The 17,299-nt window shown below is 42.5% G+C and overlaps 1 protein-coding gene across 6 annotated transcripts in view; it reads left to right on the plus strand.

Annotated features, from left to right (window-relative positions):
• Positions 1 to 17,299, plus strand: part of LOC119161011 (solute carrier family 53 member 1) — a 264,235-nt gene that overhangs the window by 57,927 nt on the left and 189,009 nt on the right. For all 6 annotated transcript variants that reach the window (XM_037413324.2, XM_037413322.2, XM_037413323.2 and 3 more), the window contains exon 7: positions 1,017 to 1,095. In XM_037413324.2, the coding sequence (XP_037269221.2) occupies positions 1,017 to 1,095 (79 nt within the window). The remainder of the gene's footprint in view (positions 1 to 1,016; positions 1,096 to 17,299) is intronic.

Raw genomic sequence — 17,299 nt, forward strand, 5'->3', positions numbered from 1 at the left:
GCAACAAAGGCTTACCGAGTTATGATTATTGTTATATAGTCCACACATAAACTGTTTACACCTTCATCTTCCATTTTTCTATGCATATCTGCGCCAGCTTCGATGCTTTCGGCAGCATCCACACAGGCATGCGTACAGTGTTTCTGTAGCACCAAATACTTGATAGTGCCATCTTCCCATTCATCGTAGGCGGTTTGCCAGTAAGCGTGCGAGCGTCAACTTAGTTCTTGCTTTCACCGCAGCGTCTGCATCAGCTGTGCCCATGTCCGACACACTAACTTTGCAGCATAGTCATGGGCGCAGCCATGTTTGCTGACGAAATTACGCACGAACCAATCAGCGCCCAGCTTCCGAAAGCCTCGTGAGGCCGCCTGGCGCAGTGCATTGTAGGGGGGGGGGTGGTCTATCCGCTCACCTTTTAAAACTCTCTGCCTGACATCACTTCTACCATTCGCATTAGGTCAGTTGTTAAAATGATTTGTAAGGAGGAGCCGGTGGAATTGCTGGGGACATATCTGCCACTGACATCTTTCACAGAGATGGAAAACTGTAAGCCACTTTCCACCTAGACCATCTCAGTACTCCAGGCCAGCCAAGGCAAGACTGGCCTTGAGTAAGACTGAGCGGTGCATTGGCTTATTTGTACAAAGTGAACTTTGTTGCATATTGTGAATACATATACATTGCACTAAAATAAATCTATTTTGTACTTTGTTTCTTGGACTTCTACATTATTTTTTTGAGGGAGGAGAAGGGAATGACATGAGGGGGGTAGACTGAAGCATTTCCTGGTGGGAGGAACAGTGTAGCAATTCTGCCTATTCTCCCACGGTCCAACCTCTTGTTTCCACACCTTTGATCACCTCAGCTTAGTCAAAGCCTAGGAATTCCTGGCTTGCTGCTAGGCTGCTGCTAGAAATAGCTGCAGCCTTGCATTTTCTACTTTTGTTGGTGCCCATTTGTAGCTAATGTCACACTGACTGCATAATGCTGCCACTGCCTTGTTGTCTATGCAGCAATCCCCTTGGGTGACTTTCAAAGTGGGCCTGTTTTCTGGGGCCTATATTGTACTCATCATTGCAGTGATCCTTTCAGGTGAGCATTTCTTTTATTCAATCAAAGCCCATTACAGCAAATACTGCTACAACAAAATTTTTGCCACGAGTAATTTTCGATTCCCCACCAGCTGTCTATAGAAAACAATGAGAAAAATGTCTCGTCACTACGAATAGTTTTTCTGGGTATTTATGGTTCAACAAAGTTCCTGCAAGTGCTATCACAAAAGGAGAAGGAGCTTGATGAGAATTGCCACGAAAGTCTGCTAGCAACTGGACGATTCCTTATTGCCAGAGCCGTGCAGCCGCATCGCAAGACCTGTGTCATCTTCGAGACATGCTTTATGCCACCACACGCACATTCTGTTAAATTTTTTTGCTATTGAGATGCTTGACAACAGATTGTCGATCGCCCCGCCGCGGTGGTCTAGTGGCTAAGGCACTCGGCTGCTGACCCGCAGGGCGCGGGTTCGAATCCCGGCTGCGGCGGCTGCATTTCCGATGGAGGCGGAAATGTTGTAGGCCCGTGTGCTCAGATTTGGGTGCACGTTAAAGAACCCCAGGTGGTCTAAATTTCCGGAGCCCTCCACTACGGCGTCTCTCATAATCATGTAGTGGTTTTGGGACGTTAAACCCCACATATCATCAACAGATTGTCGATCGATCATTATGCTGCAATGCTGCCGCCAGATTCCATGCACATGTGGGTCGTGGCAGTATCGTTCTTCAAGAACTCCCACCATGTTTTTGATGGAAGCTCAAAACAAAGCTACTGCTCGTCGTCACTAGCCATGTGATCGTGAATGACAACCGCGGTGTTATGAAGGCGTACGCACAGCGAGCACGCACCTGGTCCAAGCGTAACTACATTCTGCCACAACTGCTGCGAACACAGAGGTGTTCATGTCAATGTGATCTTAGGCTACCATGAAAGTGCACATGCATCCAACATACGCACATCGACTAACAGTAAAGCTGCAGACAAAATCACATTAAATGCGATCACAGCAACGACACAATTTTGAAGGCACATTCATGTCCAAGTGCACACACATCGAAAATGGTACTACAATAAAACCTCGTTAATAATAAGTCATTGAGACCATAAGAAATCTTGTAATTAAGTGGGTTTTCAAATTGACAGAACATTAAAATTTACAGAACAATTAAAATTGACAGAACTCTAAAATTTTGTATAACTCACACCCTGAGTTTAGATCCAAATTTTTTAAATATTTTTTGCGTGTTATACACGAAAAAAATACTGCTCACTCTGTGCGCTGCCAAATTTGTCTGAGCTAGCGAAAGTACAGTGCAAAAGATAGTGCATGTGCTTGCCAGGACCAAAAATCGAGTAATAATCATCAGATTTTTCAAACTCTTGTGGTCTTTACAGAAATTTAGCTGGAATGAAATTGTGTGACAGCAAACTTTTTTGTGCATTCCATCAATTTCATTGTAGCAGGATTCGATTGTACATTGTACACTTGGATCTGGAGTGCTGCAAGAAGGCCTTGCAGTTGTGTTTGGTACCCTGTAAACATAACTGACAATTAAGGGCGGCAGAAACATCTTCAAATAATAGTCATGAATATGAGATGCAGTGTGTTGTTGGATATAAGGCTACAAAAACAAGAAAATGCCCAAAATGCCTCTATTCCTTAGGCAGCTTTAGAATAGGGTACCCGAAGCCTTAAGTCGGCGAACTCGCTTTTGAGTGGACTCACTCAGGCTCACTCAGACTCAAATCGATGCGCGAGTCTGAGTGAGTCCAGGTGAATAATGCAAACCTGCCAAGTCTCCTGGATTTTGATCATTTCTTTCGTTTGTACAGTTGTCATGAAAATCTTGTGGAGAACATAGTATCTGTGCGTGATCTAGCCGAATTGAGGAAAATTCCGCTCAAACCGATCCAGGCTTTTTGTGAGCCCATCGCATTTTATGTACACAAATTTAGGAGGTGTTCATTTAAACGTACAGTACAATCTCAGTGATGTGAAACCGGCATATACGAATTTGTGAAATTTCCCAGCCAAATGCCAAAATTAGGATGTTCCAAAAACTTTTTCTCGTGGTGGTGGGTGATATGAACTTTAGTACGGAAACTGTCGAGTGGAGGCCAAGAACAGTGATACACTCTCGTCTTCTGACAATGCGTGTGGTTGTTTGCCACAACCGCTATGAACAAAGCAGCGGTCACTCTTGACACTATCATGAATTGCAACGACGTAACTGACAGAACTCTGAAAGTGTGCGTTTGTCCAACACTCGACCAGTCAAAGCGACGCTACTTTCCGCAAACTCTGCAGGCAAAGCCGTGGCAGCTGCACTTCATAGATAACAAAGAATGACATAGTTTTGAAGGCACGTGTGCAGCCTGCGCACGCATATTGAAAAGGGAACTACTGTTTGCTGCAGCTGCCGCTCACAAAACCGCTAACGTACAAACATACGGCTAACGCTGCGGTAGATTAAAATCAATGAAGATGTAAAAAAGGCTAGAAGTGGAACTATGCAAATGGCAAAATTTTGGGTGCGAATCGAATAGAATATTTTTGGAATGTTGCACGGATATTTTTTTAATCGTTCGAAGTGAAATTGCAGGAGAAAAAAAAAGTTGGAGAGGATTCCTAAACATACTGTTATGAGATATAGCAACATGAAAGTGTTTCTTTTCGCTAGGTTAATGAAATGCTGGCGGGGTGGTATTTCATAGTTGTCTTATCAAGAATGAGGCAATGCACAGGAGGTATTGTATTAGTACATGATTTGGTGTAACCAAAGTGCAGCCAACAACACTTCACACATGGAAGGCAAAGATGCTATTTTCTCAGCCTCTCCTTCTCTTTCAACTTCTGTGGAAGCCCAACTGATGTGGCATAAGTTAGGAGTTTCAAATCTGCCTCGTAGATGTCAATATACAAGAACATTTGAAATTTTGGTTGCTAAAATTCTTTTGTGTCTGATTTTTTGGCATTGAGTCCTCACCTCTGCCACATTTATGGTCTCCATGTTGTAACCAGTGTTTTCTCCCGTCAATACATTTGCTACTGTCTGCCACATTTATGATCTCCATGGTGGAATTAGTGTTTTCTCGCGTCAATACATCTGCTACTGTAGCGGAGTCTGAAAGGCAGCTTTGTTCTAATGTGGGAATGTGATGAGGTGAAGCATATTAAAAAAAAGTTTGAAAGGGTCATTTTTGATTGGACATAGTATTTTTTGTTTTATAAAAGTTCAATTGTAGAAAAAAAACTGAAAAGTAACTTTACCGCAACACAGAAACGTATTGAGGTGAAGCATATTACAGTTTTTAAGTGGGTTGTTGTTGATCGGATGTTGGCTGCATCTATCTTTGGGCAGTTCAAATATTAAAAGTTCGAGCGTGAATTGAATCAAATAGCTAACACTATTCGACAAATATTCGAAGTTTCAAATATTCACACACGCCAAGTTAGACGTGTTTTGGCATTCCTGCCCAAAGAATTTAGTAATGTTATTTAGTTAAGTTTATCCACTTTTAATAAAGTTTGTTCATTCATTGACTTAAACGTTCATAATAACAAGACACCACGAGCTGTTCTTCGCGAGGCAACAAATTACAATGTGCACAGCTTAGTCGCATACAAAGGCATCCTACGTCATTGAGTTAATATAACAGACTCTAGAGGAAAAGCTGGGCCGATAAAACTATAACCACATGAGCAGTGACATCTTGGTACATTGTCATTATTGCTATTATTATAACTTGTAGCACTAAATAAGGTGTTTCAGAACGCCCAAATTTTTTCAATATAGATTATAAACAAGCATGTTTATGTATTATAAATAGGGGTGTGCAAATATTCACAAGTTTCTAGTATTTTGGGAATATTGCATTTGTAATATTCGTATTCAATTCGATAACTGCATATTCGAAATTTTCAAATATTCGATGTACACGAATATTCGTTTGTAGCCTTGTCTGATTATTCGAATGCTTTGAAATTTAAATGGATATTAGGGTATATGAATTCGCTTTGGTTCGAATATAAATTATTGAAAATATCAAAGTATTCGCAAGGAACGAATAAACGCATGTTATTCCGAGTGAAGGATTGGCCACCCTGGTGCAGTATCTGGCCACTACCTCCCAGGTGCTTACGTCAAATAACTCACGGCCCTCAGTCCCCAGCAGCTGCGAAGCAACTGACCACGGCGGCGGTCAGATCTGCAACGCAGCAGAGGGTGCTAAGAATCTCTGGATCCGGACAGGCCGCCATTGGAACCTGAACTTGGCAACATTTAACGCTAGAACCTTATCTAGTGAGGGAAGTCTAGCTGTACTATTCGAGGAGCTAGAGGGTGTTAAATGGGATATAATAGGGCTCAGTGAGGTTAGGAGGACAGATGAGGCCTATACGGTGCTACAAAATGGGCACGTCCTTTGCTACAGGGGCTTGGCAGACAGAAGAGAACTGGGAGTGGGGTTCCTAATTCACAGAAACATAGCTGGCAACATAGAGGAATACTATAGCATTAATGAAAGGGTGGTAGGTATCGTAATTAAACTCAATAAAAGATACAAGATGAAGATAGTACAGGCTTACGCGCCTACATCCAGCCATGACGCTTCAGTTGAAAGCTTCTATGAAGACGTGGAATCGGCAATGAGTAAGGTAAAAAAAAACACAGTATACTATAGTGATGGGCGACTTTAATGCAAAGGTAGGGAAGAAGCAGGCTGGAGACCAGGCAGTAGGAGATTATGGCATCGGTACTAGAAACACCAGAGGAGAGCTACTAGTAGAATTCGCAGAACGCAATAATTTACGGATTTTGAATACCTTCTACCGAAAACGAGAAAACCGCAAGTGGACATGGAGGAGCCCTAATGGCGAAAATAAGAACGAAATAGACTTTATAATGAGTGCACACCCTGGAATCGTGCAGGATGTGGAAGTGATTGGCAAGGTACGATGCAGTGACCATAGAATGGTACGGTCTCGAATTCGCCTAGACTTGAAGAAGGAACGACAGAAACTGATACGCAAGAAGCCAATCAATCAGCTAGCACTGAGAGGGAAAGTACAGGAATTCAGAGTGTCGCTGCAGAAGAGGTACTCGGCTCTCAGTGAGGAAACCAACCTTAGCGTAGATACAATGAATGATAATCTGACGAGTATCATTACGGAGTGTGCAGTGGAAGTTGGAGGCAGGGTAGTTAGACAGGACACTGGCAAGCTTTCCCAGGAAACGAAGAACCTAATTAAGAAGCGTCAAATCATGAAAGTGTCAAGTACAACAGACAAAATAGAACTGGCAGAGCTTTCGAAGTTGATTAATAGACGTAAGGTATGCGATGTTAGAAGGTACAACATGGAGAGAATCGAACACGCTCTGAAAAACGGAGGAAGTGTCAAAGCATTGAAGAGGAAACTTGGGATAGGCAAAAGTCGGATGTATGCACTAAGGGACAAAGAAGGCAAAATAACTACCAATATGGATAGGATAGTTAAAATAGCTGAGGAGTTTTACAGAGATCTGTACAGTAGCCGAGACAACCACGACCTTAATACTATAAGAACTTGCAGTAACCCAGATTACACCCCACCAGTAATGATAGAAGTCAGAAAAGCTTTGGAGAGCATGCAAAGGGGCAAAGCTGCTGGTGAGGATCAGGTAACATCAGATCTGCTGAAAGATGGAGGACAGATTGTGTTAGAAAAACTAGCCACACTGTTTACGAGGTCCTGACGGGAAGAGTACCAGAGTCTTGGAAGAACGCTAACATCATCTTAATACATAAGAAAGGAGATGACAAGGACTTGAAGAATTACAGGCCGATCAGCTTGCTCTCTGTAGTATACAAGCTATTTACAAAGGTAATTGCTAACAGAGTAAAGAAAACGTTAGAATTCAATCAACCAAAGGAACAAGCAGGATTTCGAACAGGCTACTCAACAATTGACCACATTCATACTATCAATCAGGTAATAGAGAAATGCTCAGAGTATAACCAACCACTATACATAGCCTTCATAGATTACGAGAAGGCGTTTGATTCAGTAGAAATGTCAGCCGTCATGCAGACACTGCGGAATCAGGGCGTAGATGAAGTCTATATAAACATTCTGGAAGAAATCTACAGGGAATCAACTGCTACCATAGTGCTTCATAAAGAAAGCAACAGAATACCAATCAAGAAGGGTGTAAGGCAGGGGGACACAATTTCCCCAATGCTATTTACCGCGTGCTTACAGGAGGTTTTCAGAAGCCTAGAATGGGAACAGTTAGGGATAAGAGTCAATGGAGAATACCTTAGTAACCTGCGCTTCGCCGATGACATTGCATTGCTGAGTAAGTCTGGGGACGAATTGCAACTCATGATTACGGAGTTAGACAAGGAGAGCAGAAAGGTGGGTCTTAAAATTAATCTTTAGAAAACGAAAGTAATGTACAACAAGCTTGAAAAATAGCAGCGCTTCGAGATAGGTAATAGTGCACTTCAAGTTGTAAAAGACCATGTCTATTTAGGGCAGGAAATAACCGCGGAGCCAAACCACAAGATTGAAGTAACTAGAAGAATAAGAATGGGGTGGAGCACATTTGGCAAGCACTCTCAAATTATGATAGGTAGATTGCCACTATCCCTCAAGAGGAAGATACATAACAGCTGCATCTTGCCGGTACTTAGCTACGGTGCAGAAGACTGAAGACTTACAAAGTGGGTTCACCTTTTCAGCTTAAATTGAGGACGACGCAGTGAGCAATGGAAAGAAAAATGGTAGGTGCAACCTTAAGAGACAAGAAGAGAGCAGAGTGGATTAGGGAACAAACGGGGGTTAAGGATATCATAGCTGAAATCAAGAAGAAGAAATGGACATGGGCAGGGCATGTAGCGCGTAGACAGGATAACCGCTGGTCATTAAGGGTAACTGACTGGATTCCCAGAGAAGGGAAGCGGGTTAGGGGGAGACAGAAGGTTAGGTGGGCAGATGAGATTAAGAAGTTTGCGGGTATAAATTGGCAGCAGCAAGCACAGGACCGGGTTAACTGGCGGAACATGGGAGAGGCCTTTGTCCTGCAGTGGACGTAGTCAGGCTGATGATAATAATGATAATTCCGAGTGTATTGCTTGTAAAGGTGGCTTCACTGCAGTGCAGTTATGCTGAACCGTGAAAGCATTTGTCCGAGAGAAATTCGCTCTGCCACGAAGCCCTCCTTCAAATTTAAAGGGGCCCTGCAACTTTTCAAGCATTGTCAGAAAACGTTGCCGATCAGTAGTAGAGGCTACCCGGGACACACAAGTCAAATATTATAGCGCAACACGCAGCGTGCAATTCGCAATAAACTTTGTCAGCAAAAAATTGTTCTCTTCTCTCTGCAAATGACTCCACAAGCTCGGAAAGCATTTGTGACGTAATTTCTTTTTCCATGCCATCCCTCCCTGCTTAGCTTCTAGTGCTTTCGTCGGGATAAGAAGAGAAAGAAAGCACTAGCAGCGTGTGAGAAATTTTTGCACCTCCACGCGTACTGGACGGACTCTAAAAATATTTGCGGTGGTGAATTTATGAGGCAATAAATAAGCTTCTTTAGTGAATGCATTCCATGGCTACTTGAAAAAGTGTTGCACGGCCCCTTTAAGTGAAAATATTACTCTCAAATCAATTTATTTTATTAAGCTTAACAGCTGGTAATGATGGTTTATATGCTCGAAGTATGATAAATCTTAAAATGTTACATACTTCAAAAGTTGACTCACATCCTGCTGAAAGTAAAATCCTGCTACTACTCAAAGTTCTTTCAACTTCTTTTAAATAAAAAAAATGGGGGAGGGGATTTGCATGGAGGCTTTATTTCATCTTTTTAAAATATTGTGCAGGTTAGTTAGGTTATGATAAATATGCCCATTCTGCTTTATATGTCATATATACTATTCAAATTCGATACAAAATTATTCAACCAAAATCACTATTTGCTTCGAACCTAAAATTCACCATTTGCACAAGCCTATTTGTTCGCATATGTCACTGAAAAACTTGTGATTTTGCGCATTTGCCATAAGAGCCTCAGTAGATCATGCAGTGATTACTATGACTTTGGCACAAGTGTTGTGGTGCTTGCACGGGAATTAATGGGAGTGTGATGATGGCTACCAATGAATGTGGCGGCAACTCATCATGACAAATCTACGAATGATAAATATCTCAATCTAAATCATGAACTGCCTGCATGGCAGTACGTGTGGCTTAGCGATTTAGCTCTGTTACGGTTCACTTAAGTGTACTGACCACGCCGTATGCTGCTACGTCCTTGTGCGTATCACTCGTGGAAACGAAGGCAACTCACTACGATGGTAACGTGTTTCATGTATAGCCACCCCAGTTTTCGCTAATGGATCACCGTAGAAACGTACACGCACATGTCGAAGCCTGACGAGTTGTCCATTAGCTGTGTTGCTACTTCAGCATGTATACCCTCTTCATAGTTCTAGAATGATTTCATGATAGCGGATATGGTCATGCGAATGAGCTGAAGAGTTTTGCTACGCAATAGCAAACATAGAAAAGCCCATGCACTTTCGGTAATGTTACAACGGCGTCGTCACATATAGCTTTTCGTTGCTGACGGTGACGCACGTAAGGTGACAGAGGGATTACTACGTAGTTCCACTGCGTTCCCCAAAGCGCCTTTGAAAATTCATGGTACGAGCATCACGCTCGTCTGGCAATGTCTCCTGCAATCAACCCTCCGTTACACCGTTGGTACGATTTTGCTCTTTTGCCAACGTCAGTTTACTGCCGTCTGTAGCCAATGCGCCGAAAGGGATTTCGATGCAGCAAAGTAATTCCCTCGCTGCCAGGAGTTCTGGCTCTGTCAACAAAAAGGTGTACTTGGGGCGTCTTTTTATCACACATCAGTAATCATCCATCTCGCGCGTTTACCTTGCGTTATTGCTGCGGGCGCGGTACACCTCGGTCACGACCGTGCAGCTGACAGTGCAACATAGCATTCTTGATTGAAACATGGCAAGCGAGATAAGGAGTATTGCTGTGTAGTTGAAAAATGCCCGAAGTACTCCTATTTTCCTTAGGGACTTGACCGGATATAAGAACAGGGGACAAAAATAAAAAGAAAAGTACAAAATCGGGGTCTCTCGAGCCAAAACTGGATGAATTGTGACCACCTAGACGGCTTTCATAATCGCTTAGACTTAAGTACACGGGTATAAAATGTTGCAAAATCAAACCAATGGCATCATGCTCACTAATCGTCAAGGCAGCTACAAAAGCTTTTTTTTTGTAATAATGTGCTATCACATAAAAAAAGATACAAAAGGTTTGTTCATGTGAATTGAACCCAACATTACAGTCGCAAGCTCAACTATAAGTCTTACGCTTTCTGGCAAATACAGATGGTGACATTTTTTTAAAAGTTTTTTTGTGCAATAACTGACTTTAATTACAATTCTGTTTCTTAACTAAATATATGATTGAGTAAAAGATTACTGCTGGAAAAAAATTTCACCTCGTCATTGTTCGATATTCAATTTGTATTCGAAGCTATGTATTCTTCGTAGTCAATTTGTATTCAAAAATTTTGATATTCACACACCCCTAATTATAAACAGGGCACAGTTCCCAGCCGGATAAAAAAAAAAAATCCGCATGGTGATGGAACTGCAATAAAAGGCCTGGGGTGCGGCCTCACCGGTGACCACCACCGGTAACGCACTCCCTCACCAGGGAAGGATTGGCCACCCTGGTGTAGTATCTGGCCACTACCTCCCACATGCATACGTCAATTAACTCAGGGCCCTCAGTCCCCAGCAGCTGTGGAGCAACTGACCACGGCAGCAGTCAGATCTGCAACGCAGCAGAGGGTGCTAAGAATCTCTGGATCCGGACAGGCCGCCATTGGAACCTGAACTTGGCAACGTTTAACGCTAGAACCATATCTAGTGAGCCAAGTCTAGCTGTACTATTCGAGGAGCTAGAGGGTGTTAAATGGGATATAATAGTGAGGTTGGGAGGACAGATGAGGCCTATACGGTGCTATAGAATGGGAACGTCCTTTGCTATCAGGGCTTGGCTGACAGAAGAGAATTGGGAGTGGGGTTCCTAATTCACAGAAACATAACTGGAAACATGAAGGAATACTATAGCATTAATGAAAGGGTGGTAGGTATCGTAATTAAACTCCATAAGAGATACAAGATGAAGGTAGTACAGGCTTACGCGCCTACATCCAGCCATGATGGCGGTTCAGTTGAAAGCTTCTATGAAGATGTGGAATTGGCAATGAGTAAGGTAAAAACACAGTATACTATACTGATGGGAGACTTCAATGCAAAGGTAGGGAAGAAGCAGGCTGGAGACCAGGCAGTAGGAGATTATGGCATCGGCACTATAAATGCCAGAGGAGAGCTACTATTGCATTCGCAGAACGCAATAATTTACAAATTTTGAATACATTCTACCGAAAATGAGGAAACCGTAAGTGGACATGGAAGAGCCATAATTGCAAAAATAAGAACGAAATAGACCTTATAATGAGTGCACACCCAGATATTGTACAGGACGTGGAAGTCCTTGGCAAGGTACGATGCAGTGACCATAGAATGGTACGGTCTCGAATTCACCTAGATTTGAAGAAGGAACCACAGAAACTGATGCGAAAGGAGCCAATTAATAAGCTAGTACTAAGAGGGAAAGCACAGGAATTCAGTTTCACTTCAGAACAGGTCTTGGCTCTTATTGAGGAAATCAACCTTAGCGTAGATACAATGAATGATAATCTGACGAGTGTCATTACGGAATGTGCAGTGGAAGTTGGAGGCACGGTAGTTAGACAGGATACTGGCAAGCTTTCCCAGGAAATGAATAATCTCATTAAGAAGTGTCAAAGCATGAAAGTCTCAAGTACAACAGACAAAATAGAGTTGGCAGGGCTTTCGAAGTTGATTAATAAGCGTAAGGTATCCGATGTAAGAATGTATAACATGGAGAGAATCGAACACTCTCTGAAAAACGGAGGGAGCATTAAAGCAGTGAAGAGGAAACTTGGGATAGGCAAAAATCGGATGTATGCACTAAGGGACAAAGAAGGCAAAATAACTACTAATATGGATAGCATAGTTAAAACAGCAGAGGAGTTTTACAGAGATCTGTACAGTAGCCGAGACAACCACGACCTTAATACCATAAGAACTAGCAGTAACCCAGATGACACTCCACCAGTAATGATAGAAGTCAGAAAAGCCTTGGAGAGCATGCAAAGAGGCAAAGCTGCTGGTTAGGATCAGGTAACATCAGATCTGCTGAAAGATGGAGGACAGATTGTGTTAGAAAAGCTAGCCACCCTGCTTACGAAGTGTCTCTTGACGGGAAGAGTACCAGAGTCTTGGAAGAACGCTAATATCATCTGAATACATAAGAAAGGAGATGACAAGGACTTGAAGAATTACAGGCCGATCAGCTTGCTCTCTATAGTATGCAAGCTATTTACAAAGGTAATTGCTAACAGAGTTAAGAAAACATTGGAACTCAATTAACCAAAGGATCAAGCAGGATTTCGAACAGGCTACTCAACAATCAACCACATCGCCCGTATGCTCAGATTTGGGTGCACGCTAAAGAACCCCAGGTGGTCGAAATTTCCGAAGCCCTCCACTACAGCGTCTCTCATAATCATATAGTGGTTTCGGGACGTTAAACCCCACATGTCAATTAACAATCGACCACATTCATACTATCAATCAGATAATAGAGAAATGCTCAGAATACAGCCAACCAGTATACATAGCCTTCATTGATTACGAGAAGGTGTTTGATTCAGTCGAAATATCGGCAGTCATGCAGACACTGTGGCATCAGGGCGTCTATGAAGCATATATAAACATCCTGGAAGAAATCTACAGGGGATCAACTGCTCCCATAGTGCTTCATAAAGAAAGCAACAGAATACCAATCAAGAAGGGTGTAAGGCAAGGGGATACAATCTCCCCAATGCTATTTACCGCGTGCTTACAGGAGGTTTTCAGAGGCCTAGAATGGGAACAGTTTGGGATAAGAGTTAATGGAGAGTGCCTTAGTAACCTGCACTTCGCCAATGACATTGCATTGCTGAGTAACTTGGGGGATGAATTGCAACTCGTGATTACGGAGTTAGACAAGGAGAGCAGAAAGGTGGGTCTTAAAATTAATCTTTAGAAAACGAAAGTAATGTACAACAAGCTTGAAAAATAGCAGCGCTTCGAGATAGGTAATAGTGCACTTCAAGTTGTAAAAGACCATGTCTATTTAGGGCAGGAAATAACCGCGGAGCCAAACCACAAGATTGAAGTAACTAGAAGAATAAGAATGGGGTGGAGCACATTTGGCAAGCACTCTCAAATTATGATAGGTAGATTGCCACTATCCCTCAAGAGGAAGATACATAACAGCTGCATCTTGCCGGTACTTAGCTACGGTGCAGAAGACTGAAGACTTACAAAGTGGGTTCACCTTTTCAGCTTAAATTGAGGACGACGCAGTGAGCAATGGAAAGAAAAATGGTAGGTGCAACCTTAAGAGACAAGAAGAGAGCAGAGTGGATTAGGGAACAAAGGGGGGTTAAGGATATCATAGTTGAAATCAAGAAGAAGAAATGGATATGTGCCGGGCATATAGCGTATAGGCAGGATAACCGCTCGTCATTAAGGGTAACTAACTGGATTCCCAGCGAAGGCAAGCGGGTTAAGGGGAGACAGAATGTTAGATGGGCAGATGAGATTAAGAAGTTTGTGGGTATAAATTGGCAGCAGCAAGCACAGGACCGAGTTAACTGGTGGAACATGGGAGAGGCCTTTGTCCTGCAGTGGACGTAGTCAGGCTGATGATGATGATGATGATAAATTATAAACAGACTAAAATTGTTTGATGTTTATATTGAATACTTTTAGGAAAGATTCGGTTGCTGTTTATGCAATTTACTATACTCATTAAGGAGCATTTGCAGGCTTAATTACTAGATGGCACCACCATCTTTGTACAGCATCAACATTTGTGGACATGGCCAATTGCCCAGTCTTGCTTGCGCGTTGAGTGAATTGATAATGTCTCGTCATCCCCATTTTTTGTTGCCATGAGCTGACAACTCGACTTTATGTGACAGTCTTTAACTGCAATTAAACAGGCAGTCATGAAACAGAAAAAATGCCAGAGGTGATTGCAGCATGAAGTGGCCAATGCGAGTGAACCATCATTCGAAAGCAGAGTATCGTTCTATCATGGCAGCACCCATGCAGTTACAGGTTCTAATGAATAGGTCCTATGAAGATCGTTTTCTCTGGAGTCAGTTTGTTTACACTGTCCTATGCAAACTCGTGCTCCATTGCCATTATGGGGTGGCGATGAAACCGTGTCTGACTCTTCTGACAGGAGCCTGTTCCCAACGCGGTTTTGGTTTTGTTTTCATAAGCAGGCAATTTTCAGACTCTATTTATTGGGAGAAAGATGCATGTTGGATTTGATTTCTTTAAATTGAGAATAAAGATTTGCTCACACCTCCTTCAACTAAGTAATGCTAGCATTAGCTGCCCTTTGCAAGAATAATTTAATCAACCTTTTTTGGCGAAGCACAATGTTGTGCTGGGGGTGTACCCATTTTTGGGGCAAGGCTGAGTGTCACTGCCTATGTTCTGAGTTTTTAGATTATTCAATGCCCAAATTATACGACAGTTTTGTGTGGTCCTTTGGAAGTCATTTAATTGGGGTTCCACTGTATATATATTGAGATTCAGCCTTTTATGCTAAGTATAGTTACTAAAGAGTTTGCCCTTATGCAGAAACCAGGGTGTCTAGCAGCCATGAAAACTGCTAAAACTGGGAAAAGTGAAGGAGTTATAAGCCACTAAGAAAAGTTCTAGGAATAGCCAGTGAATTCATCAATCAAGCGAGACAAGTCACGAAAACGTCTTTCTTGGAGCTCGCACATGTGTAACTGGTGCCCAGACTTGCATCCTGGTGACACCTTCCTCTTAATGACAGCTACTAACCTCAAAGGCTATGATTTGGGGCATAGCTAATCCTGCATTCTGTGAATTGTATTCAATAGGTGATGTTGAAACATGCCATCCATGACATTCCTGGCTACCAAAAATTCTAGAATGCAAAAGCCTAGTCTTTGAGATTGGTATCACTTATTGCGGTAGCCAGAGGTCTATCATGGCCACAGTGTCCTTTATTTATTTTTTTCTATCTTTATTCATTCTTGTTTTTAAGAATTTTGAAAATTATGCTTTATCAGGTGTCAAAAGTCAGGATTACTTCATGAAACAATGTACGATGTCTTAGATGTCACCCACTTTTGTACCATCGTCAACATGTCATGGCAACACAGTAGATTATGCAGTGCCATATTTTTGCGTAATCGTGACCCTGAATCCTGTCTTCGAAAATTTTGGTAGTTTTTTATTTCTGCGTAGCGATCCCACTTGGCAGTTTTTTTATTTTTTTATTACTGTGCGGTGAAAGGCAGCAAAAACACGATAAAAAGTTACTTTGTGGCCTTTTGTCATGGCTGCCTTGTGCAAGTTACATGTCGAGCATGGCACTGTTCTGAATAATTTCTCTGCATCATTAACTCTTTCGTTATCACGCCTATTCAAATTGATTACCGGTGATCGAGGTTTTTTTGTCATCAATTTTGGCATGTTAAATATCTTTCTCGTGCACCAAGCACTTTGTAGTAGTTAGTCCAGCCACTTAGCTTTCAGATTTTTCTTAGAATTGGCAGACTTGGGTAACATGGGCAACAGTGTTTTTTTTTACAGAGTTTTGCGCGAACCAATGTGCGTGTGTAGTTGGAAAAATGCACTAGGTTGGCGAACTTGAGAGAAGTGCGTGCCCCTCGTGATTATGCTACAGTAACATTGAAGTTTTGTAATGAAAAGAAACTTTGCAAGCCAAATATCGAATTGATGTGTTAACCTTATAATTTGACCAAGTTGAGCAGTAATAATTGTCAGAAATTTATACCAGCTAATGAATAGAGAGCTATTGTTAATAGTCAGGGAAAATTAATTCTGCTAAAAATTGTTTCCCATGGTCCGCCGTATGCATAAAGTGTGCAGGTCGCTCTCACAGCCAGTTTCCAGCCACTTTGGCTTTGCTTGTATCGTTATATCAGACACAGGGTCACATCTAGTGTCACTAGTCACTCCTATTACGCGGTCCTCATGTGCGCATGGGTGCGCATCAGCATTGCAGAACACATGCATTGCTTGAAACTGTCTTGTGACCCCACCTGAATTGAGTGAGAACGCGCTGAGATTTCGTGGATGACAGCACCTCAGCTTCAAGTTTTATGGGGACGATGTTTTGCGTCAGCCTGAGACATCCGTAGCCGTTCATAGGTTTGTTTTGGTTACATGCTCAAGTTATCTCCTCCACCGCGAGTGCATATAGCTTCTGACCTTTATACATAATCTTATAGTTACTCCAGTTACGTGCGTGGTCAGACTTCGCTAGGGCGCGGTGTGATGGTGCTGGCTGCAGAGCTTCTCCTAATGGCAAGAAGGCCCCTGGAGCACATCTTGGCCCCGACTATGGAGCAGTACGAAACATTGTAAAACAGTGCGTGATATTGTCCTTTTTTAAAGACGATAGTCTTTCTTGGGGACCTTCGACGCCAAAATTTTGGTCCGTCTGTCTTTGTGTCTGTATATTTGTCTGTTTGTCCTCGGTAACGATCCCCGTAAAGGCACCAAACAATACCTCAAACGGCCAACCTCATCCGCAGTGCCCACCAATATTGCTCAAGTTTCAGCGTTCATACTTGTGCAATTGTCAATTAAAAAGCAATTATTACGCATATCTGAGGCACGATAGCAACACGTCGATGTTTTATGTGTGCCTTTATACTAGAGAAGGCACACACAAGTAATTCTAAGGACCGTAGCATTTATCGCGCTGCGCTAACAGTGCAACGCGATGCTCAAAAAGGCAAGTGTTTCCAATGCTTTGCTAAGACGACATGGTGGTGGCACCTGCCCGTCGCTTTGCGTTCTACTCCTTATCGCTTCCGAGACAGGTGCGCATCTTTCTCCGCGGGCGCTCATGTCTTCTTTCGTTTTCGAATATAACTGCCAGATGGCGCTCGTGGCTAACGTGCTTCAATTCGCTCGTTCGCCTTCGCTGCACGGATCGAGACTCTCTAAGGCAGCACTTCCAGAATACAATTCGCAGATTTTCTCGTGCAGAACATCAAGTAAACGTTTT

Source organism: Rhipicephalus microplus, chromosome X, assembly GCF_043290135.1.
Source record: "Rhipicephalus microplus isolate Deutch F79 chromosome X, USDA_Rmic, whole genome shotgun sequence".
Taxonomy (NCBI): domain Eukaryota; kingdom Metazoa; phylum Arthropoda; class Arachnida; order Ixodida; family Ixodidae; genus Rhipicephalus; species Rhipicephalus microplus.